Source organism: Typopeltis vanoorti, chromosome 11 (assembly GCF_054136105.1).
Source record: "Typopeltis vanoorti isolate ZY-2024b chromosome 11, IOZ_Tvanoo_1.0, whole genome shotgun sequence".
NCBI lineage: Eukaryota > Metazoa > Arthropoda > Arachnida > Uropygi > Thelyphonidae > Typopeltis > Typopeltis vanoorti.
This window is the reverse complement of record NC_143559.1, coordinates 64,618,760-64,643,105: the sequence shown is the minus strand read 5'-3', so window position 1 is coordinate 64,643,105 and position 24,346 is coordinate 64,618,760. Positions and strand designations below refer to the sequence as shown.

General features: G+C 35.2%; 1 protein-coding gene across 15 annotated transcripts in view; it reads left to right on the top strand.

Moving 5' to 3' along the window:
- The window catches only part of smg (sterile alpha motif domain containing protein 4 smaug), a 392,969-nt gene that overhangs the window by 290,314 nt on the left and 78,309 nt on the right, over positions 1 to 24,346 (top strand). For all 15 annotated transcript variants that reach the window (XM_090400252.1, XM_090400245.1, XM_090400238.1 and 12 more), the window contains 3 exons: positions 3,787 to 3,896; positions 14,576 to 14,662; positions 15,053 to 15,311. In XM_090400252.1, coding sequence (XP_090256378.1) covers positions 3,787 to 3,896; positions 14,576 to 14,662; positions 15,053 to 15,311 — 456 coding nt within the window. The remainder of the gene's footprint in view (positions 1 to 3,786; positions 3,897 to 14,575; positions 14,663 to 15,052; positions 15,312 to 24,346) is intronic.

Sequence of the window (24,346 nt, the reverse complement as noted above, 5' to 3'; positions counted from 1 at the left end):
CATTGCACTCTACTGTTTCATTTATGTTTCGCATCCCTCAGAGTATGACTTACTCTGAGGGATGTGAATTGATTGTGAATTTTAAACAAATTCACAATCACCATTGTGAATTCATTTTCAAAAAATGAATGTGGCCTCATTCCTGAAAACACATCTAAACCTGCTATTTGGGGGGGAAAAAAAAAAAAAAGCACTACAAAGAATATGCTTCCAGATCCTTATCCTTTTTGTAAGAATGGCGACTTGCACACTTTTTGGGTCTGATATTTCATGTCAAATTATTGAACTTAGAATCTCCTTTGTGGTCTGCTTTGGCTGAAGAATTTTTTGCCTCATTTTTTGTACCTTCATTTGCTGTTTCTACCATTCTAATTACACTGAGTGAGATAATTGTCCTTGGTAATTTCATCATCCACAATTTAGACAGACTAGCTTTCCTTCAACTTCAGACTAAGCTGGAACTATTTGCTATTTACTGGCAAGGATTATCTGAAATTCAGTGAATTCTGGATAATCCTTGTTATTCTCCCAACACTAGCTCTACTTCCAAGTGCACTGTTTGCTTTCCTCTTGGCAATCTGTCCAAATTTCCTTTTCTATTGATAATCTTTCTTCTAGTCATTCTCAACCTCATCCTGTGGCATTATAACAATGCCATTTGGAACAAAGTTTAGAATGTCTGTGCCTTTAGTTCAGTGTCTGATCTAGTAAATTATTCCCATGGGAATGAATATTTATCAAAACCTTAGTTCTTCTATAATTGTGCCAAAGCAATTCAAGCCAAAAAATTCTGCTTATATTCAACAGCTCACATATACACAATTCACATCAAAGTCCAACCTCTCACTCACTTACAATACAGTTTGTAACAACTGCACTAAGTTTGTCTCCTGTTAAAATGGCAACCAAGTTTTCTGATCCTTCACCAAGGCTGTGGAGATAACTTCTGTCCTTCCATATTTCCACTTGTAACTTGTAATCAAGTTGCAAGAAGTGGAAAGATGATGCAACCTTTTTTGCCAGTTTTTTTCCTCCAATATCTTAGATGATCAAAGCAGATCTTCTGCCACTATTCCACAAACTGTTCACAGTATGCTTCCTTTGAAATTTCACCAGGACATCAGAAAAGTATTCAGTAGCCTTATACCAATAAGTTTCCTGACCTGGGTTTTCCTTCAGCTGTACTAAAAGCTTGTGCTCTAGAACTCGCACACCTATCTCTTCAAGCTTGTCATACTACTCTGGCATCTCTCCAACAGCTTGGAAGTAAGCTTTTATTCCAAAAAAGAGAAATAAGTAGACTTTCAAAACTAATGGGAGTCACCAACAGTCAATTGCTTCACTACTTAGATTTGCCAACACACAGATTTACCCATTCTCATTCTACAGTAGATCTAGCCAACCTCACTCACATGCAAGCCATAGACAAGCTGGAGAAATTCAAGTAGTTTCTCTTTATTTTCAAGGCATTTGAAGTCTGGCAGTATGACTTTGCCAAACTACCATTTTATGGTCTTTCTCCTTCTCTTTGTGAGCAGATTGCTGGCTTCCTCTTTGGACACTCATTATGGAGTTATGGTGAATGGTTTCATATTGTTGGTGTATCCCAGGGCTGTGTGCTTCCACCTATTCTTCCTCCTATACACTAGCTCTCTCTCTCTCTCTCTCTCTCTCTCTGACATCCAATCTTGTTCATAATTTTGTAGGAAGTTTTCAGTATTGACCACATAATATAAAAAAGGAGGTTACTAAAAATAAGTAATAAAAAACCTGACAAATTTTGTGTCATAAGACTTACCTCATCAGGGGTAGTGGTACAAGAGTTTTACACAACAAAAGCCTATTAACAAATAAACATATTAGATGTGTTTAACTTTGCAACTGTTAAATATAATTAATAAACAGAATACAAATGATAAATTTGTTACTGTATGCGTGTTGGAACATTGCTAGTTGTTGCTATCACATTCTGTGGTATCACCCATGCTATATCCTAGGTGCGTGGTGTATCAATTCAATTTTTTTATGAAAGCTGACCATACGTGATGTAAAATTAAGCCTCGATTTTTATTGCATTTGTGAGGCTTCTTCAAATTTTCTTGTGAAACAGTTATTATCGATATAAGACATTTTTGTTTGTGGCTAGTAGTGGTTGTGTGGAATGCCTGGCTTGATTTATGCTTTCTTCTTTTTTCAACGTCTTTTACATGTTTCAGATTTGCAGATCTCTCCTGATCTTCCTGTCTGGCCTACATAACAAATGCCACAAGAGCAATGAATCTATAGATGCCTGGTTTTTTCATAGGGTGATATGGAGGTTTTAGTGGATGTAAGAATATTGATATTTTTTGTAAAGGTGTAATTGTTCACAATGTAATCACACTGCCTTACATTCTTGATGTAAGGCAGTGTGATTGCATTCTTGAAATCTCGTTTAAGTAAGGCAGTTGTAGGAGATGTATTAAAAAATGTTCTGATTGTCTTGGATTCAAAACCATTAAGTGCAAGGCTCTGTTTAAAGTAGCGCAGTTCTTTATTCCTTTTCATTGATGTGATTGATATATTGTATGCCCTGTCTTGTAAAGATTTAATTATGCCTAATCTTTTGCAATGGATGGTGGTATGAAGCAGCATTTAAAAATCCTTCTGTTGTGGTAGGGTTTCTGTATACGGAAGAGGATAACCTTTTTTCTTCTTCGTTCATTGATATTGGGATGCAAGCTGTTCAGAACAACTTGCATCTCAATATCAAATTCACTCCACTCTTGAACTAGAACAGTTCAGAAAATTACCTTTCTTTGATATCCTTGTCAAAGTAAACTGACCTAACAATTTTTTTCCCAGTCACAGCAGCAACAGGATTCTTTGCCAGCTGATCAGGAAGCATTTACTAAGAGGTTTGGTCCTTGGTGTTATCTAGTGGTAAGTTTGCAGAAAAAGTTTATTGCTTCACCCATGAATGGAGTTAAGTGCTGGCATCTTAGTCACTTTATGATGTAGAGAAAAAGAGCAGTCAGCAAAGCCATTGCTTGCACTGCATGTGTGAAAGAAGAGTGGGAGGCAGACTCTAGACCTTATTCTGGGAATGTAGCATCGTAGTATCCATGTTATGCCTAATAATAACCAGAGCAGTGGGGGTTTCAGTTAGTGATAAATGATCTTTTCAAGAAAATGTGGTGGTTTTTCCCTTTCAGTCGTTTCTGATCCTAGGTGATTTTGTAGGCATTGCCTACAAATACCCTGTAAAAGATTTTTACAGGGTATTTTATCTGGACTTTGGGACCTGCATATGGGTGTGTTCAAGAAAATAACATGTTAAAATAAACATGCCTTAGTTCATGGAAATACCAGCTAGATCTTTAGGGTGGACTTTTTTTCTTCTTTCTTTTGACATTTAGATAATTTTATAGAAGGGGAAGAACCCGAGGGTCCATGTTGCTCACCAATCACTGAAATACACTTAAGAAAACTTTTTTTCCCAGTCCCATTTATTAATCACAGCTAACGTTAATCCACCATATTAATTATTTTCTCTCACTTGAGAAAGGATGAAGTGGTTTCATAACTTCATTGATAGCAAGTTCGAGATGTTTTTGATTGGACAGTTGCAAGCGACTGTTGGGGTATTCAAAAGATTTTGACCAATCAGATTTAATATAGAAAATCCAATTAATATTAACATGGAGTATTTAAGATTTGTAATGGTATTCTCTCTTTAAATATGTAAATAGTTAACTTGTTGAGTCACATTTTCATGAATAATTGCTGTACTTTCTTTTTTTTAAGATGTCCCTGCTTGGTTGAAAAGCTTAAGACTACATAAATATTCCTATCTCTTTGCTCACATGACTTATGAAGAAATGATGAATTTGACAGAAGAGCAATTGGAAAGTCAGGTGAGCAAATTTTGCTCAGGTAGAAACTTAAGTGACTGTTCATAATTTTGTACTTGTAAACTTCACCTGGAGCTTAATGCTTCTCTTTAGATTTTAGAAAGGCAAATGGTAAGAAATTGCATTTTCAAACATAATAGAAATTATGATGTAGACACAGGCTGTGTGTGAGCGAGAGTGGTTCACTGTTCTCCTGTCATAATGCTAACTGAGAGATCCAAAATGTTATATAAAAATGGTAAGCTTATCTGATTTGAAATTGTATAGGAGGGCACTAACAAAAAGAAAATTGAACTTTGTAGTTTTCCATTTTCTATTGTTTGTGTCATCCTAAACATAGATACCTGCATGCATCCTCTCACCACTATCCAGCACAAAAATTAGGAGTCATATCCACTCTCGCCCATCGTGCCAGGTCTGTGTTGTCAGGTGAAGAAGAGCTCAAAAATGAACTGAAACATCTTAAAAGGACCTTCACAAATAATGTTTACTCTTCCAAAAGTAATAAATTACTATACCACTGTCATCAAAATGCTGCTGAGGCTTCGACCAACCCCAGAGCTTGCATCTCCTTACCTTATATTAGTTCTCTCACCCCTAAACTGGCAAGAATTTTGAAGAAGTTCAATATAAAAACTTGTTTCTCCACTCTACCTAAACTCCGGTCAATTCTAAGCCCACCCCAAAGAAAATCATCACATCTTCAGTTTCCAGGTGTCTACAGAATCATAGCGACTGTGGGAAACCATATTACGGCCAAACTGAAAAGTCTGTATCTGTCTCGAAGAACACCAGAGAGACATCTCATACAATTGAGCAAGCGCCCTCTCCAGAGATCCCTCTCTATTTGATGTTGGCAGCCTCCAATGATGAAGGCCGCCAACATCATTGGAGACTGCCAACTAGATTGGAATTCAACATTCATAAATGTTACGATGAATTAGAACGTTGTATCCTGGAATCAAAAGAAATAATCCTCGACTCCTTCCCACTTGAACAGCAATCTCAGTTATAGTCTGTCAGACTCGCATAGCTCTGCTATTCGGTACTGGCTAACTTGCGAAGTTACATGATCGCATGTACTTAACAATAGAACTGTAGCTCAGACTCCAATTCACACTTAACTACAATATTTTTACGGTCTTTTATTTGCTTTTTATGTTATCACACCTGATGAAGTCAACATTCTGATGAAACTAGTCGTGTGGTTATATTAAATTTACTTGTTTCTCTATTATTTCGGAATTAAGTCATTAAATAATATTTAACACATATATATCATAATGTTCTTAAAGCATCCTGATAGTTAAGCATAGTTAACTGATTCTGACTGGAATACCATTTGACGCACCCATACCTTCAACACTGGAAAAAGCAGTATATCTCAACTGTCACGTTACTGTATATCCCTAATCCACTAAGATATTTTAAGTGTTAAAAATATGGGAAGTTGCAAACTGCCTGTCATGGCTCTGCCACTTGTGCCTGATGTGGTAAAAGAAGCATGATAATAAATTTTTCTCTGCAAAGAAAGCTATTTTGGTATTGAGATTTTCTCAATACCAAAAGGACTATAGAAATTGTTTATTGTAATTCCTTTTTTTTTTTTTTTTTTTTTTTTTTTTTTTTTTTTTTTTTTTTTCCCTCTCATCAGATGTCAGGCTAGGATAAATGATTAACAAACATTTAGATTAATTTTACTTCTGTATAGTGCAGCGGCATGTGGTTTGTATATTGTACATATGTATGTGTTCCTGATAATGACCTCAATGCAGAGGTCGAAATGTTGATTGTTACTTGCTTAATGTTAAGCAAAGTAATTATTCTAACACATGTGTTGTGTCTCCATAAATTCTTCACTGTGTCCTGAAATCCTGTTATGTTGAAGAAGGTGGTGATTAAGAAAATATCGAGTAATACAAATTTCTTGTAAAAAACTTGATGTAGCTTAAAAATATCAAAGCACTTTACATCAATTTTTACATAGGTCAAGTCCCATGAGAATGTTGTAAAAATAACTTGTTTATCTCTGTATAGTTTGTACTAGATATTTTTGTAAATAGCTTTTTAGAAGTTAACTGTATATACTCCTTTAAGAATATTTCAGAGTGTTAAAAAACAAGGCAATGTTTTGCCGCCGGAGCTGTATGTAATAGATCTACATGGCGGCATAAGAAAGGTTGTTTATGAAATTTTGTATGTATGTGAAAGGCTTACAAGCTCTGCATGTAAACACTTCCAGAGTCAGTCAGAAAGGTTCAAACAACTTTCTGATGGCTGGCAACTTGCAATCAAAAGAAAGCGGGCCGGACTTGAAAGAAGATGAAAGAGTCATGCCGAGTTCTTTGGGGGTTACGAGCTTTGTGCGAGGTCTCAGAGAAGGCATAATAAAAAGGGACAGAGCCAAGCATAGGGACTGCCTGGTTCCAGAGGGACAGAAAGCTTCCAGAAGTTGCAGAGACAGAGCTTCTAGGCCACAGACAGGGCTTCAAATTGCCGAAAGGAGAAGTTCCAATTGCCGGAGAAAAGTTTCCAGTCCAGAGAGAGAGAGAGGGATCCTGGTGAGACAGTTGGCGGCAGTTCAAGTTAGTGGAAGTGGCAATTCCAGCTATTTCGAGGTAGCAGTCATCTAGGCATTTTCGGCGAGCCCAAGCAAAGGAGTAAAGGCGAGACAAATTACCCGAAGCACCTTCGCTCGGAAGTTTTTCTTTTTGCCTTGGGAGAATAACCTTTTGCCAGAGCTGTATGAGTCCACAGCCCGCTATGTTTCCAATGAGATACTACTGAAGCCAAATTTCCTGAAGGAAGCTTGAGATTTGAGATGAAAGAATTGCCATAGAACTTTTAGTGAAAGACTTTTGACTGAATGTGCAATACAGAGCCTTTGTAAGTTGCACACTTTTTTATTTATTCCCTCCTATAGTTGTTATAGAAGGAAGTTTGAAGTTTAAGATTTTTGTTTAATAGTGATAAGAAATGTCCTTAAGAGAATCAATTGGCATGTTGGAGGTCGATATCAAATTTGTTAAAGTTAACTCTAACCTCTTTACAGTTAAACTAAGAGTTCAATAAATTGAAACTGTAAGCAGAGAGTAAACAAGTTTTTGAGTTAAAGAGATTAATTAATATTGAAGTAAAATGTTCTAATTTATGCTAAAGAATTTTTATAGATGGATAGAGAAAGCAATCTCCCTAATGTTTATATTTGTGTATATTTCATAGTAATGTAAGTAAAATGTGTTTTGATTTTTTTTTTGTTAAGAGTGCTGCCTGATTTGTTTATTTACAACTGCCCTGTTTCTAAATAAATCGGACTTGTGAGTGGGGAACTAAATGAGTTAGCCGAAGCGTAAAGCTAAGTAAAAGAATAGACCATGACTGTTTGCGTAAAGTTTTATTGAAAAAAATTCGTTTAGAGAAAGAGAGAGAAATCTACCGGCCGTATTATTGAGTTTTATGCTAATTAAAGATATTAGTGGCGCAGTCTCATTTAAATAAATTTTCTAGTATCTTAGGCATAAGACTCGGAGTGTGAGGGGTAGATGAACATAGTACGTAATAATATAAGCAAGAAAGATTCAGAGAGAGAGAAAGCGTGCACAGCTAATTAGAATAAAGATAAAAAGATATTATTAATATAGGCAGAGTTAGAAAGGAAAATATGTAGAAAAAACGTGTAGAATAGTAAAGATATAAAATAATAATAAAATAAAGATATAAAGTAATAAAATAATGCATTAAAGACAGCAGCAGATATTCCAATGGCACAGCAACCGTTTACACCGTGTATTTCCCTCCTCCCCAATCCAGTTAACATCAACATACCTAAACTTCATGATGAGTCCTTCTCTTTAAGCTATCATGATTTCACTCCTGAAACAACTCCTAAAATTATCCTGCTGAATGAAAATCCACTTTTCAAGGAAATTGTATCAAAAACATTCCCCATCCATGTGCCATCTCCTATCAGGTGGTTGACTAATGGTTAACTTTAGGTGTAAGGACCCTATTTCTTCCATATATTGTAATATTCAGGGATGAAAAACCTGACTTTCCAGGTGAAAAAACCTACCTCCTTATGAGACCAGCTGAATCAACTTTAGTTGAGACTAGATAGATAAAGGTTCCTCCCATCATGGACGGGAATCAAACCTTGGTCTTTCCAACGAAAGGATTTAGTCTATACTGACTGAGTTATGGAGGCTCATTAGAAGAATATTACTGAAAGAAAAATATCCAACGTCTTTCCAACGAAAGGGTTTAGTCTATACTGACTGAGTTACGGAGGCTCATTAGAAGAATATTACTGAAAGAAAAATATCCAGCAACTTTCACAGAAAAAAAGGTACAATATTTATCCACTAAATGCAGATTAAATACAAGAACTGACATTTATTATTGTAATGTATTAAATGTTTTTCTGGAAGAAAAGATGGGTGGTAATTGACCATCCATATTTTTTAAAATCAATTACACGAACCGGACACAGCCTTCAACTTCTCGGAAATCTGTCTACAAAGCAAAAAGGGAAATTCTTGCAGTTGAACTCGAGTCTTCCAGATTGAGGATAAAGGTTTTTCTGTAGAAAACTTTTATCCTCGGTGCACCTCCACCTTAACTCATTTCCTATTTGTAGAAGAATAAGGACAGAACTAGAGATGAAAAAGTTGCTGCCCAACTTACCATTGTTCTAGAAGTAGTAGCCATTTACTTTTAATAAAATTTCTTATAGATGTTACCTCAGAACGAACACACACACACACAGATATTAATCTATATCTAAGATTAAAATTTAACTGACTAGAACCCGAGAAAGTATAAAAAATCTTTAATAAATCAAGACTAGTTTCATCGGTATTCTGACTTCTTCAGGTGAGTAAGAAATAACATAAGACTTATTAAAAATAAAATAACAAGGTGAAAAACATGGACTTTCTGCCTTAATAAAAAGAAACAGAATATTAACAGTCATATTTGAATAGGTGACAGTGTGCTACTGTTGGAATGAGTAGAATGTCTGTGACAGCTAATTTTGTGTGTGTGTGTTAAAGATACCAAGCTATTTTAAATATAAACCTGGTTTTAATCCATTTCCCAATTAAGCAAACAGACAAGGGAGTCAAGTTTGCATCTGCAAGTTTGGGTGACCCCACACGTAGTGCAACTCGTGGTAAAGGTGGAATAAGCTCAGAGCACTATTCTTCATATTTACCCTTAATGTAAAGCACATCTCCTTGAGGAGATGTATGATGCTATGCATTAAAGGCAAGGGGGCCACTACCCAGACCAGTTTCGACCTTTATTGATGTCTCTTCAGTGGGAGCCAGGCTTAGAAATACCAAGGTTTAAGTAATACAGAGCATATTTTACCAAAACAAGTTACCATAAGGTGCTTTGACCTTATTAAATAATAAAAAATAAAAAAATAAAAAAAAAAAAAAAACTCCGGATGAGAGAGAGATGCAGAAAGATTTTTACCTTGGGTATAATACGTTAAAGATACCAAGCTATTTTAAATATAAACCTGGTTTTAATCCATTTCCCAAGTAAGCAAACAGATATAGATAGATAGATAGATATGGGTGACTTCATTGGAGTACCACCAATATAAGTGAGGCCATGTTGAGTGGTCAACAGATCTTTATCTTTCCTTAACGGATGCAGTATTTTTTTTACATATGTCTACCTGCTCATTTTGCAATAGAACTTAAAATCTGTTCCCTGTCCACTGTTCCTTCTGAATGTAACACACGTAATCAATGATGGAGTCAATTTTCCACATGGTTCCAACACACACATACACGGATCCACATGTGGAAAATTGAATCCTTGCATTTTCATTTTATACATGTGGAAAATTGAATCCTTGCATTTTCATTTTATAAGATTCAGTGTTGAAACAGCCAACCAAATGCTAGCATTGATGTATATAACAAATGTATTGTCTTGGCAGCAGAAGGTGCATTTCCATAAATAGATTTTCACTGTCCAAAACCATGGTGTAGAACCCTGAGTGTCAAGTAGCAAAAAAAAAAAAAAAAAGATAGAATGCATTTCAGAGATATCCAACCACATCAGATCTCAGAACCTTTTTAAATATATTATGCTTGACATTAGTCAAAAATGTACATGTATTAAGTTTGCATCTATCAATTTTGCAATCATTGCTAAAGTTTTTTTTTTGGAAAAAAAATCTAGAAAAAAGAACATCCCATGCCAGCACATGATGAATATATAACTGCTGAATCCAAAGCACTTGCAGAAATTTTAAAAGAAAGTATTGCTAGAATATTGACAGCAACAACAATCCTATCTTCCTAAATTTTTGACATCAAAAGAACAAGAGAAGCAGTGGCTAAACTTGTATACAAATGAGGAACTGTATACTCAGCATTTTTGTTAATGAGGAAATAAAGAGCATTATTCTTTCATAAGCATACTATTACTGACCTATTTCTCTGAGCTGCTGCCTTTGTAAGATATTCAAAGGTAAATACAAGAAAAGCCTGGTGATGTTATGCTTTTATAGTATTTAGAAAGCAACAATATCCTATGGCTCTCATAGATTCTGTTTTTGCATCGGACCATTTGATCCATCCAGAAACATAAGAGATGCATTCCAGATTTCACTGAACCTTTTTTTTTTATGCATGGAAAGAATCTGACACAGTCTGGAGTTATGTCTATAATCTGCCTGGTAGTATCTTCCTATTTTTATTTAAAAAAAACTAGCCAAATCTTCTAAGTCCATGTGAGAAGAAGCAAATTGTCTTGGTAATATTACCAGGAAGATGGTGTTCTTGTTCCTCAAGACTATCTTAAATGTGACTTTCTTTGTTATCAGAGAATCTGAAATCTTTCATGATGGGTCTTGAATCCATGGAAGTCTTATAATATTCCTTTTCTTCTTGTCTACTAAACTTGGTAACGATGAACCAAAAGTTCAAGTAATAATTGTATCTAAATCTTTATAAAAAGGAGTTATATATATTTTTTTATTTCTGCTTGTCAATGTTACTTAACAGCCAAGTAATTCTTTGAATTATTTTGCATTTGTGACATGTCCTCTGAACTTCAACACTGTCTACTCCACCCAAATCCAGAGCCTTGTTTGCTGCACAGCCTCACTGATATAATACACAGCTTGCAGTCTTTTAAGTTACAAGTTTATAATCTTATGCTTTGCCAAACTGTAAGTTATCTTTTTCTCACTGTCAGTTCCTCTCTAGTTTAGTGTCATTGGTAAAACTGGATGTTAGTATCAATTCTAAGATTTTTAGAACAATTTATCCTGCCATTGCAGGATAGTTTGCAACTGCAAGGAACCTGGTAGGTCTAGGGAATGTGGCTGGTCTTTGGAGCAGATAAAGGATGCCAATTTTTTTATGTGATCTGTAAGTGATAGGATTTTATTTCCTTAGGATTTTTGTTAATTTTTTGGATGTGTCTCAGATATGGAATGGTAATAGATTTTCAGTAATCTCTGCTCTGAAGGGGGGCAGTTACAAAGTTTAATATTTTTTTGTCGAGTCAAGTTTAGTAGTTAGGGTACTGCTATAAGAACTGATTAATTTTGCCCTATTACATAGCATATGTAAGTTTTCTATATTAGGAGTTGAGGCTTGAAAGCTGGAATTTTTTTAGTAGATTTTTATATTTCTTGATGCAGACATCTTATTTTTTGAATTCTGCCAAAGTGTTGGAGACATCAAAGGATCATCTAAAGGTTGATGTTCTGCATCATGAAAAGCTCCTTTTCTAATGCATGGAAAGCTTTGCTCTTTTACTGTTCCAGTAAAAGAGCAAAGCTGTAAATGTGGAGAGCCTTTGAAGTAAACTGGTGTTTCAATTTCACACAATGCAGGATGATATTATCCTTGCAGTATTTAAAAAGGCTGATCTATTCACTTGTCTGGATATCTTCAACCTCAGTTTAACAGTATTTACTGGCCTTGCTTGCAATGGAATATCTGTGGATAATAGTAATTCTGGTAGACAGGCTAACACGTTGGTTACTCATAACAGTTATGAGTAATCGGTGTATAAACCTGTCTACCAGAATTTCTGAATAGTGTCTCTTTTGATAGGATAGTGTATATGTACCAAGATAGCTCAAAGTTATTCATTTTTGCTAAATTAAAATAGATTTGCTCTAAATATTGATATACTGATGAAATGTATCAAGAATATTGATATTCTATAAGGCTGAAAAAATCTAAAAAAGCAGATACCATCTATCTAAACTGCTGTAATAAAGACGGTTTATATATTGGTACATTTATATTCTCTCTCCTAGCCATAAATGACTAAACTAGAATCCTTTCTTGATTTTTTTGGTTTGGTTTCCTTATTTTGTGTGTTCAATTAATCTTCAGCTCCGAAGTGAGTTATTGTGAAGATCTTCCCTTGTTTGAATCTTGGCCTTTTTTATAGATGTACTAGAAGTATACAAACATTTGGGCTGTACTATAAAGGAGAGGAAAATATCCAATCACTTCAATGGAAGCTGTCTTCTTTGATTCTAGCTACCATCCTGTTTCAATAACTACATAGCTTGGGAGAGCAGAGTAGTTGCTTCAGTAATGATGGAATTTGATTTGTCGACCAGAATACTAAGCAGCTCTTACCTCCCTTAATAATTTTGTTTTATTTTATTTCACCACTATTGTCTTTCTTAACATTACATCATTATAGGTGACATTTTGATTTGGTTTAAGGAAATAAGAAAATGAATATTATTATAATTATTACATGACACCTCCAAGGAGTCCAAAGATTCATCAAGGGAGGGTACCTACTCTGCAACTGTCTCCACCATCACCACCACTAGCATTTTCACAGACAATTGCAGACAACATCCATGCCCACAGCAGGATTCAAATCTGCATCCTTTTGGCTAGAGAGCAGATACACTAACCACTCAGCTAACCAGGCAGGTTTTGATAATGAATCAACACATGGCCTTCTCTCCTGCTGTTTTAATATACTTGCATCTACACCAATGCCATATGATTGTTTCATCTGTATAATGCAAGTTGCTGTAATGACTGTCACTTAAATTAATGAATAAGACTTTATTATCAAAAAAGAAAATAAAAAGATGCTTACAAATTCAGTAAAATTCATAAAGAAAAATACTAGTTCAACAAAATCCTATGCAAAAAAAAAAAAAACCTAACTTTTTTGTGTCCTCAATCCAATTACTCCAACAATGAGAATCTTCTTAGGTGACTTCAGTGTCCACAATTCCAACTAATTCCCCTTCTCCAGGTTTTATAGACCAAGTGGGAAGAGAAGCTGAACTGTTTTTGCTATCAGTAATGATTTAACACAAATTGTTTACCAACCCACCCAGAAATCCTGATAATCCTCCTCATTCTCCTAACACCCCACATCTTTTCTTAACCAGCTCTCCCTCAACATACATTGCTGTTAGCTCTCTTGGCAAGTTGACAGTTTATCCCTGTCATTCCCAGGCTTACATCCAGTGGCACCACAACTGTGCTAGTTGGAATTTCTATGCATTTTTTTTCCCTTCATAGTTTTCCACTGCTTCTCTTCTGATCCTAATGTCTGCTCTGATCTAATAACAAAATATTCTCATTTTGATGAGTATTATTATCTTGCTTACTTTAAAATCCTCGTCCTTATCCAAACCACAGTGTTCCAACAATTGTCAAAGTAGTCCAAGCTAAAAATTCAGCATATACTGTAGCTTGTAGCAGCTGCAAATGAAAGGCTTTAAAAAATTTGCTGTTTTCTTGCTTTATTTCTAGGTCATTTGATTAAATCTGTCAGGACTATTATTTAGTGTGAAGTTTTCATATGTATTTTTGACTGATAAGATAGTACTTCAGTGGTTTGTTTTTCTACATTAGTGATTTTCTCATTGTAGATCCTGTTGTCTTATTGATATGTTATTACTCATTTGATAAATCTTACATTGTTCTTATATTCAAAGCATCAGGGACAGCTGCAATCACTGCTTTAAATGCTGATATCCATGTTATCCTATAGTTAGTTTAAGGCAACTTAATCAGTTTCAATGTAACCAAGATTCTTTTTTGCAAAAAAAAATAATAAAATGACCACCTACCCTTGATGGTATCTAGATCCTTGGGCAACTTCAGGTCAGGCATCTCAAACTTAAGTTAACCACAATCCTTTCCTGGTTAGGAAGGAGTCTAAAAGAATTTGTTTTAGACAATGTTTGTGTTACTGCTAGATAACTCCTTGCTTTATTTTCTTAGAATATCACTTAAAATTCTTCATTCCTTATAGAATAGTGAATTTAGCTAATTTATATATATTTCATGTTCACTAAAACTAAACTGAACTGGCTTTTATGATTTCTTTCTGTTCCCTAAAGTATGAAAATACGAGCACTAGTATTCACTATAAATTCCAATTTCTTAGTCTTTCTTTTTTTTTCCTCCTCGACAAAAGCTTACAATCTGCAGTTATTCAAAATGTTTAAGTATCTTCTCTTCCTAAGTCCTAAACCTCACATGGTACTAAATTATGTTACATTAGAGCTGTGTGAATGCTTGTCTTCATTGCATGTTTTTAATTTATATGCAAATAGCGAGTTTCATGAAAGCATTTAAGTCTAAATTGTTCTTTCATGCCTGCAACATTGAACTCCAGCTGTTAATTTTTTTTTTTTTTTTTTTTTTTTTCAGAATGTAACAAAAGGTGCAAGGCATAAAATAGTCCTAAGTATTCAAAAGCTTAAAGTCAGGCAAAGTAACCTTCAGGCTCTTGAAAAGGTGAGCTGTGAAAATTTCACTGTTCTGTTTCTTTAAATTCAGTATGTAACATTTAGTAGTATTGCTGCAAATGCTTTATGTAGTAATTTTTCTTATTAAAATTTGAGCTAGCTAAACCACTTAATTTCTTCCTGTGCTTCAGACAAAACTGGGCTTTTCTTAATAGAAATTAACTTTCTCCTGATAAATTCTGCATTTGAACAGTTGGTTTTAAAATGGTTCATATAGTTTTGAAAAACTGAATTACTGAAATAAATTAAACATAAAGTCTTTAAAATTGTTTTTCTTTTTTCTATAAAAAGCAATTTTTTATATTTTTTTATACATTGATACCTTTATGTTTTCTTATATAACTATTGAATCTTATTAAATTTTAACTCTACTTTGAAGGATATTCAAGAAGGTGCTGGTGTGCGTGCTGCTCTTGCAGAATTAAAAGCCATGATACAAACACCTATGAAAGTTTATCAACCGACTGAGTCATCTTCACAGTCATCTCAGGAATCGATGCAGATTTTGATGGAATCCTTACCTATTTCTCCAGATTCCCAGAGCACACCACCAAGTCCCACTGCAGGTGGAGATGATTCCAGTGTTCAAGTACCTGAGGGAGATGTAGCAGGACAATTCACTAGAGTTATGGGGAAAAGTAAGTATTGAAATCCAATCATTAAACTCTCAATATCTTGTCTTTGTTAATCAGTCCAATTCAGATTATTGGACTAAAGCAGAATCTTTCTCATAGAAAAGTGATCTCGTGATATAACAAACACACACAGATGATCAGAGACATTGGATGGTAATTTAACATTTAATGTCTTTTTAATCAACTTAAAATATTTTAATGGGTAATTGTATGATTTAATATCCTATTACCATCATCATCAGCAATGCATTGTTAAAATTTTAATGCACAGTATTACTGGTAATATTTGTGGTTGCTGTATTATAATGCAAGATGTGCACTTAGCAAATGACATTTTACTACCAATTACAGTAATATCCCACCTTCCAATGACCTACTCATACGATGTTTTTCAACCATGACTAGTGCCCATTTATATGATACTGCACTTGTTTACATGGCAGTTGTAGCAACAAGATCTCATGAATTGGTCACTGTGCAGTGTTTGTAAACTATTAACAATCACAGATGCTCACTGCATCTTTGTTTTGCCATGAATTATAAACTGTTTGACTTTTATTTTATTGTTGTTAATAATGGCAGATAAAATTCAAAGTAAGGATGTTGTTGCTTCCAGTGAAATAAGGAAACTGGGTGGGAAAAAGGTGCCAGCCATGAAGATGTTGTTATTACAGCAAATTCCACACTTTTAACATATCCTCTGATATACCTTCATTGTTTCTAGATAGTTTCTTGCTTTTGTTATCAACTGCAGAATGATGACTTCAGAACAGCTAAGAGTCCACATATTTGCTAGGGTTGAATTGAGTGAGGGGACATCCTACTATCCTGATGACCATCAGTGCAGAAGTTGTCTGTACATGCAGAGATGACCTAGATGAAGTTACTATAAGATTCATCTGAGAGAAACCCTTTTCACGTTCATGGAAGATATTGCAATTGTGCCCAAAGTGTGCTTTAGAGGAAGTAGTATGTCCGGGAGTTTATTTTTCTTGAAGATATTCATGGAAACTATGAATTGCTTCTCTTTCATTTAAGCGGAATTTGTGTGCTAACTTTTTAATTTCAGCTTCACCAAATGTCAGATGCTTCCCAGGATTTTCTGGCCAATACTTGGTATCTAAAATCTTAACACATTCAGGCAAATCAGCATAATCTCCTTCAAGCAGATGCTTTCCAACAGCTTCTTTCAGACTTTTATAGAAAGCAGATGAACTTATTGTAGGACTGTCTTTCATTTTTGTGGAGCTCAATCCCTTTTGAACTTCATCTTCGTCTTACCAACCTATGAAACAGGAAAGCAGGGTACTAACTTACGAGTAATCAAAACTGAAAATTCAATTCGTGAACACAGTACCATCTACCAGAATATTTATAATACATTTTGCTGTCAATAAATCGCAAATTTTTAAAAACTTAAGGAAAAAGGTGCTGGTACTGCATGCCGTTGCATACTGCCAGAAAAAAAGCACTGGATAAACCTATTATTAAATATTAATATTGAAATTATTAAAGTTAGTGATGGTGTGTATCAAACACTGCACTCAAGGCTGCAGGCTAAACTTACCTCACACTACTGTTTCATTAAAGTTGTTTAAAACAAAGATGAAGTGAAAAGTGCTCCATTAGTTAATATTACAGCTATCCAGAAACATGAGTCTTATTGCTGAAATGGAAAAATTTATTGATGTAGGGTGATGACCAAACTGGTTAGCATGTTTCCTTGACCCAAGCTATTCAGAATAACTTAAGTTTTGCAAACTTTATTCTAAATTTTTTGTTTGCATATGTGACAAACTAATGCTTTATTTATGGTATTTACATAAATATGACTGCTTAAAAATATTATTAAACCATTACATGCATCTACAAATATGTGTGTGGGGAGGAAGGCAGTGATTGTGATTTGCTATACAATGAAATTTACTATATCTCTGGAACCTTGCATGTCGTATGACCCAGGCATGCCTGTATATGGATAAGACTAGCTATTTTGAGTTATTCCAAAGTGACTCAAGAACTGGGAGGGAAGGGTCAGATGTATAACTTTCTGTAGATCAGGACTTCCCTTCAATGTATTACATTGAAGGGAAGTCATATTTATAAGAAATTTTCCATTAATTAAGAAATTGCTTAAGGATGCAATTCAAAACATAACTTGATGTAAATATACTGGCTTAAGATAAACACTTGCAATATTTTAAAATATTGCGAAAGCTGGCTTGAAGCTACATATTTTGATTATGTTATTTTAATCTAATAACATGAAATATGTCTCAACTGAAAACATTTTAAATTAAGTTCTACTTCCCCTCTCAGAAGTATCTGGAACTATCTCAAAAGTTCAGTTTGTTTTTTTTTCTTCTTAGGGCTATAAGTTTTTATAGCCCTAAGAAATAAAGCCAAGTTTACATGCTGTAAACTTGGCTTTATAATAAACTTATTATGATTGAATATAATGGAAATGAGGGTGTGTTCAACTAACCACAGAACCATCCATGGTGCTAAAGATAACCTTTCCAAAACTGAAACTTTACAGACCTTTCAACTCGATAGATTTTAACTATTGTGATTTGATGCTGAAGATTAAGATGAACCTTTTTTCAGACTACTATAATAGTCAGAAAATGTTTTCACAATTTTTAAGAAATCATTCCACAATAACACTGTGCTTTTGGAAGTTACTGTTCAACCATTTTTAAAACCTACCTTTTTGCTTCATGGTTGATTGTTAGAAGTGTAGCAAGACAATTCATGAGGAAAGATATACCTGTAATGCTGTTCTGCATGTTTAATAGGATGAAAAATCAAATTTGGGTAAGAAACCTTGGCCACATCTATGAGACATGCCCCAGGTTTCCTTCTGAGATTTGAAAGCTTGAGTTTTTCATATCTCAGAAGGAAACCTAAAGCTTTCTCTTGTACCACAGTAGAACTAATCCTTTCTGAAAAGCATAGCTACCTTCCTACCATGATGCAGAAGTCCTGCTTTTGCTTCAACGTAAGATTATACACAACTACTTCAACATGGTCTTCAATTTTATTATTTTGAATACTTATTTCAAATTAGAACTACAAGTTTTTTTTTTTTTTTAACTTATTCTTATATTCTCACTTGCCAAGGGGCTCTTCCCTCCCAAAAAAAAGAAAAGGGGAAAAACACGAAGATTTTCCAAAAAATCTTTTCCTAATTAAAATTCTTTTTTTTTATTTATTTATTTATGTTGTGCTCGTGTGGACAGAGTGCTACTTCATTTGCCCTAGCTGGGCCAGAGGAGATCACAGGTATCATCTATTGGTGATCATTGTAGATGCTCAGTCTTCTGAAATCTATGTTGTGTTCAATGCGTAGTGTATATTCTCAAATCGTTTACTCAACTCTGCCCTCCCCAAGATTAAATCTTGAGTGCAGCACTGCTTACTGGCATAGGTTTTCTTATATTCATATATGAAGCCATATGATTCACAAAGTTCAAATAAGATACAAGTACAGATAATGTGAATACAATGAAAAATTTCCAGTTAGGAAATAAATAGCTAGCTCTAACATAACTGTGTGCACTGAATACAAAATTAACACTATATAGATTTCGGAAAACAATTTACAGTTCAGCAAGTTCCAGTTCAACACTCAGGTATGCAGGGGGCGCAAGGATTATATAACCACATGAACTGCTACTATCATTGCTCACTGAGAGCTTTGTTCATATGGTGAAACTGCACTACCATAAAGTGTAAGAGTGTAGGCACATGTAGAGCTGTTACTAAGCAAAACACTGGAATTGTACCCATGTGATTTAGTATTTTCTCTCTCGACTGAAACTCTGAATGATGGAATGCATCAGCAGGCAAATTGCTCATTTATTGTTGAAACTCAGCAGATCAAGATAGCATGAGTAGTATGGTAAATCAGGAGCAGATCTTCCTACATGCAGCAGGCTACAGCATCCAAAAGGATGGTTATAATATATATTATTATTAGACAACTCCAGGGAGTCCAAAGACTCATTGAGGGAAGGCACCTGCTCTACAGCTGTCTCCACCACTCATTTCACTAACTACAACGAACCACAACTACACTAACACTATCTACTGCCAACCATCTCCACCACTAGTTTTTCCACAGACAATCACAAACATCCATGTCCACAGCAGGATTCGAATCTGCAGCCTTTGGCTGGAGAGCGGATAAGTTAACTACTTGGCCAGCCAGATACATTCATCAATGACGGTTGTTAGCTTAAATGGTATGGAGAAAGACTAAAGATATGTAGATGATAGCAGAAAAGCTAGAAATTTAGGTTTAAAGTAAAATTTATATATAAATAATAAAATGCCAAGCCTACTCTAAACATATATTGTTGGTTCCTAACCTGCTGGGATTGTGGATGAAAGTAATTTGACCATGAATTTTAAAGTTCACATTCATGTAAAGGAACCAGATTTTGAGCTTCTAGTTACATAAGCACCTCATCTGATAATCCAATCAAAGTTCAGTGATTTTGTGAGACAGCAGAATCTTATCAAAATGAAATCTTGCAGGAGAAGCACTATATGATAAGGAATCTTGAAGAAGGCATAAAAGGTCACCTTATATCAAAATTTATCCCCTCTCCATCAGTGGTGAACCCTATGTTTAACAATATTGTTAGATTAATAGAAATTGGTTGTGAAGGGGAGAGCAACTTGACTCAAATGGCTATCTGTTTATAGGTGAATCAAAAATTAGTTCAAAGGACCTGTTCCAAACATTTGTAGAAACCCATTTAAGTTTATGACTGCTTCTTAAATACATTAAAAATGATCAAGATATAGCACATTTAATGGGCATGAAGCTATGTTTCAAAAAATATCACTTCTTATAGGAGGGTTAGCTTTAGCTATACTTTAAACTAAACCTCAAACCACCATATTATTTCTGATAATTGTGCTTGTACCCTAGCCACTTCATCTGTCTTGTAGAATGGGATAGTGAAACTAAAGATTGCTATTATGAAGATTAAAAAAAAAAAAAAATGGCCAGTTTGTTTGGCAGAGATGCCAAAGATTTAATAATGAAAATGGAATAAATCTGTTGCAGTTTTCTACAATTAATGAATTAATAATAAGCAGGGCCGGTTTTATCATTAGGCGAACCTAGGCAATCACCTAGGGACGCTGTGACTTTGGGGTGCCAGATTTTGCTACATAGTTCGGGGAAAATTACAACCTTCAAAAAAAAATTAGTATAAGTGTGTGTGTGTGTGTGTGTGTGTGTGTGTGTGTGTGTGTGTGTGTGTGTGTGTGTGTGTAAATAAAAATTAGGTTGCTGTTCACACATGAACAGCAACCTAAGTTACAGTTTGCCTGATTCTCATAGCGCAGTAATCCAATACTGGTGCTCTAAAATCGGCTATCACTCGACATCAACTCGCGCTAATAATGCCACGCGGTCTCCAATTCAAATATGACTGTTGCTATTCTTCTAATGCTTTTGTGTTAAACTGAAAAGCCCATTTTTTGCCATATTAGTTTTTGTAAGTTTTTAGTTATTTCTTACTTGCCTGAAGAAGTCAGAACTCCGATGAAACGTTGCGATTCATTCAAGTTTTTATTATACTCCTCGGGTTCTAGTCAGTATAATTATTAATTCTAAATTAGTGTTTGTTTGTGTGTGTGTGTGTGTGAGAGAGAGAGAGAGACGATGTATAGGGGCATCTAAATTTTCTTTTGCCTAGGGGCATCATGTACTCTCGGACCAGCCCTGAGAATAAGTAATACATTCATTGATCATCAGGTATACCATAAAATGACATGAGAGAATATAAGACAAAAATCTGATTACATCGCAATTTAGAGAAATAAAAAACGGGTATTTTTTTTCTGTTTTTTTTTTTTTTTTTTTTCTATGTAAGAGTTCATCTAACATCAGCAGATATCGGAAGTGAGTTTTTTGAAAAATAAAACTTACTTCAAATAAAATTTAAATTTATTTATTTCGTATCCAAACAAAAGTGGTACAGTAGTAAACATTATTTGCAACAAATTAGGATACATTACAAATGAGAACAGCTTGAATTTAGTAGGTAGATTATACAGGGAATAATAAGTAAAATATAAAGGAAAAAGAGACTATACATAAGTCATATATAGTAGATAGGTCAGATGTTCCTCCAGAATCTTGCACAATCAATTGCTTTCTGTGTAGGATATAAAGTCCTCTTTTGTTGTTGTTGTCGAGTCCATTGAAGAGTTTCTAGGTATGACTGGAACTGTAGAACTGTTTTGGCAAATCTGTTGAACTTTGATGGAGTCAAACATTTCTCTAGGATTATTGTCAATTTTCTGTAGAGCAGCGGCAATTGCTGGACAAGAATAGATATGGGCAGGTGTTAATTCAACCCCTGGACAGTTCTTGCATGCTGCATAGCTCCTACTACCGTCTAAAATGTTCTGTCCTTAGTCTGGTGATGATTGTGGTTATTTCTCTATTTTCATTAATTTCACTGATTTCATTCTTCTTGAGTATTTGTTTTGCCAATCTTCTTTTGGCATCAGTTAGTGATAGTGGGTGTCATTTTTGAGGTAAATGTTTTGCTTCTTTGGCTAGACTGTGCTCTTTCGTTGCCTTCAATATTTACATGGGCTCGTATCCGTTGCAGCATACAGATCTTATTTTTCAAATTTAACGTTGTTAGTTATTATTAGGGGGAGAGAGAGTTCTTGACTTTGACGAGAACGGACACATTTTAGATTGATTTAAGTGCATCCGTTGCACAATTGGATGAACGACGGTATGTTGCACCCTTCGATTGGAAAAGGCCCAAGTTCGATTCTCGTCATGACAGGAGGAATCTTTATATGGATGTGTTCAATCGAAGGTGAGTTAGCCGATCTCATACGAAGGTAGCAGGATTTTTTCTCCCAGAAACCCAGGTTTTTCATTTTTTTTCATCCCGCATACAGACAAATCGGCCCTTCAGAACACGCAATTTACAGACAAAAAAAAATACTAGCTGTTGTGGTGGTGGTAGTAGCCAGTAGATGGCGCTGATGTTGATGATTGGTAGTAGAGGGTGGTGTAGTGGTGGAGACAGAGTTGTACAATAGGTGTCCTCCTGTGATGAATCTTCAGACTCCTTGGAGGTGTCACGAATAATAATAGTGGCTCTTTGCTTATTTCAATGGACAGGTGTCTAAGTCGATATGTTACTAATTTCATGATTGTATTGTAAAGTGGATGATCTCTTAGTCTAGATTTTGTTGTCTAGGCATCGATAGTCCTGAGTGAGATGTGATCCTGTTGTTGGCTCCTGATTCTGTTAGTGAATTTAACTCTAGAGAGTTTTCTTCTGTCTTCCAATATGTGAAGTTCACACTCTTGTTGAGCTTTTAAATTATTTGTGGATGAGACTGCACCTATAATTTTTGCTGCTCTTGATTATACTCTCAAAAGTTTTACTTTTGAGCTAGTAGAAGCTGGAGCCCAGATTGAGGCATGTTTGATAGTGGGTCGTATGAATGCAGCATATGTAGTTTTGAGTGTCTTTTGGTTTGGCACCTACTTTGTTCCATAAAGCCTTTTGATGATCTTAATCTTTTTAAGAGCTTTATTAGATATATTTGTAATATGAGTTGTAAATCTCAGTTCAGTATCTAGGGTTAGGTCTAAGTATTTTGGAGACTGTTTGTTTTTTCTATTTTGGTATTATATATTTTGATTTGGGGGTTGAAATTGTCTATTTTTTCTATCAGTGGAGAAGATGGTCAGTTTTGTTTTTTCTGGGTTTATCTGTAATTTAAGTTCCTTTGCCCATCTTTCTAAGCCTTTTATTGAATTACTTAGGACTTTTTTGGAATGTTGCAATCTGGCACACTGCTTGTGTGCCAGATTGCTATATTGTCTGCATAGCGTGCTAGATTTGTGTCATTTGATGACACCCACCCACTCCTATTTCTCATCTATTCTATATTTCATATAGATGAGAAATAGGAGTGGGCTTAAGACAGAACCTTGTAGGACTCCAGCCCAAGTTCAATGCATGTTGGAATAATTCCATTAACATTTACTTTCAATTTTCTTTCTTGCATGAAATCAGAAATCCAAATTAATGCATTCTCCCTTATTCCAGTATCGTATGCAATTTTTATTAATTTTTGTCTCCAAGCGCTATTGAAGGCAGCTGTGAAAGCCAGGTGATTGAAGAAGGGGGCAAGAAAGGTGTTCCATGAACTGGGTTGTCCCACTCTCACAATTATCTGGTCCAGTGAGGTGGCCCCCATTTGATTAGGTGTTTTTTTTTTTTCCCATTTGTAGTCTGAGGCTTTTCCAAGTATTCCAGTCCAAGTGGGCACCACGTGGAAGATGTTTGGCTGTTGGAATATCAGTATTATTCTCAGGGTATAGTGTAAACAATTGAAGTCTTGTCTCTGGAGGGTTTGTAGGTGGTTCAATGGCTGCTAGGAAGCTATGTCAGGGTCTTTGGGGCACTGCAGTCTGGCAAAATAGTGGGTGATGCTCATCATTCATTTCTCTGCTTCTTTCGTCAGCTGAGAATGCAGATCTTCCAATTGAAGGTGGGGAGGGGGGGGTTTGAATTGAATTTGGCTGCAATACCAGCCAAAGTGTACTCTTAATGTTGTTGGTTTTGGACATCATGTAATTAAATGGCAGCTTGCATTCAATGCTGGGTTGAGTTTTTCAGCATGACAGGATCTGGACCATACAGTGCAGGCATATTCAGAAGAATAGCAAAGGGCCAAGGCAGAAGATCTCAGGGTGCTAGGGTCTTCACCCCATTTGGAGTAAGCTTTTTAGTATATTGTTTCTTGCATTAACTTTTGTCTTCGGTTTTTCTGTGTGTGTTTTATATGAGAGAGTGTGATTGAGAGTCGCACCAATCGCAGATTTTCAAGGGATTTGGTTTTAATTGATTACTGCTATAATATGTGGTTAGACTATTTAAGGCAAGTGATCGAATAGTTTCAATGGACTTAATTTTTTGATTGAGTAGCTATGGCAATGTCATCAGCATAGATAAAATTTCTAGTTCCTGGAA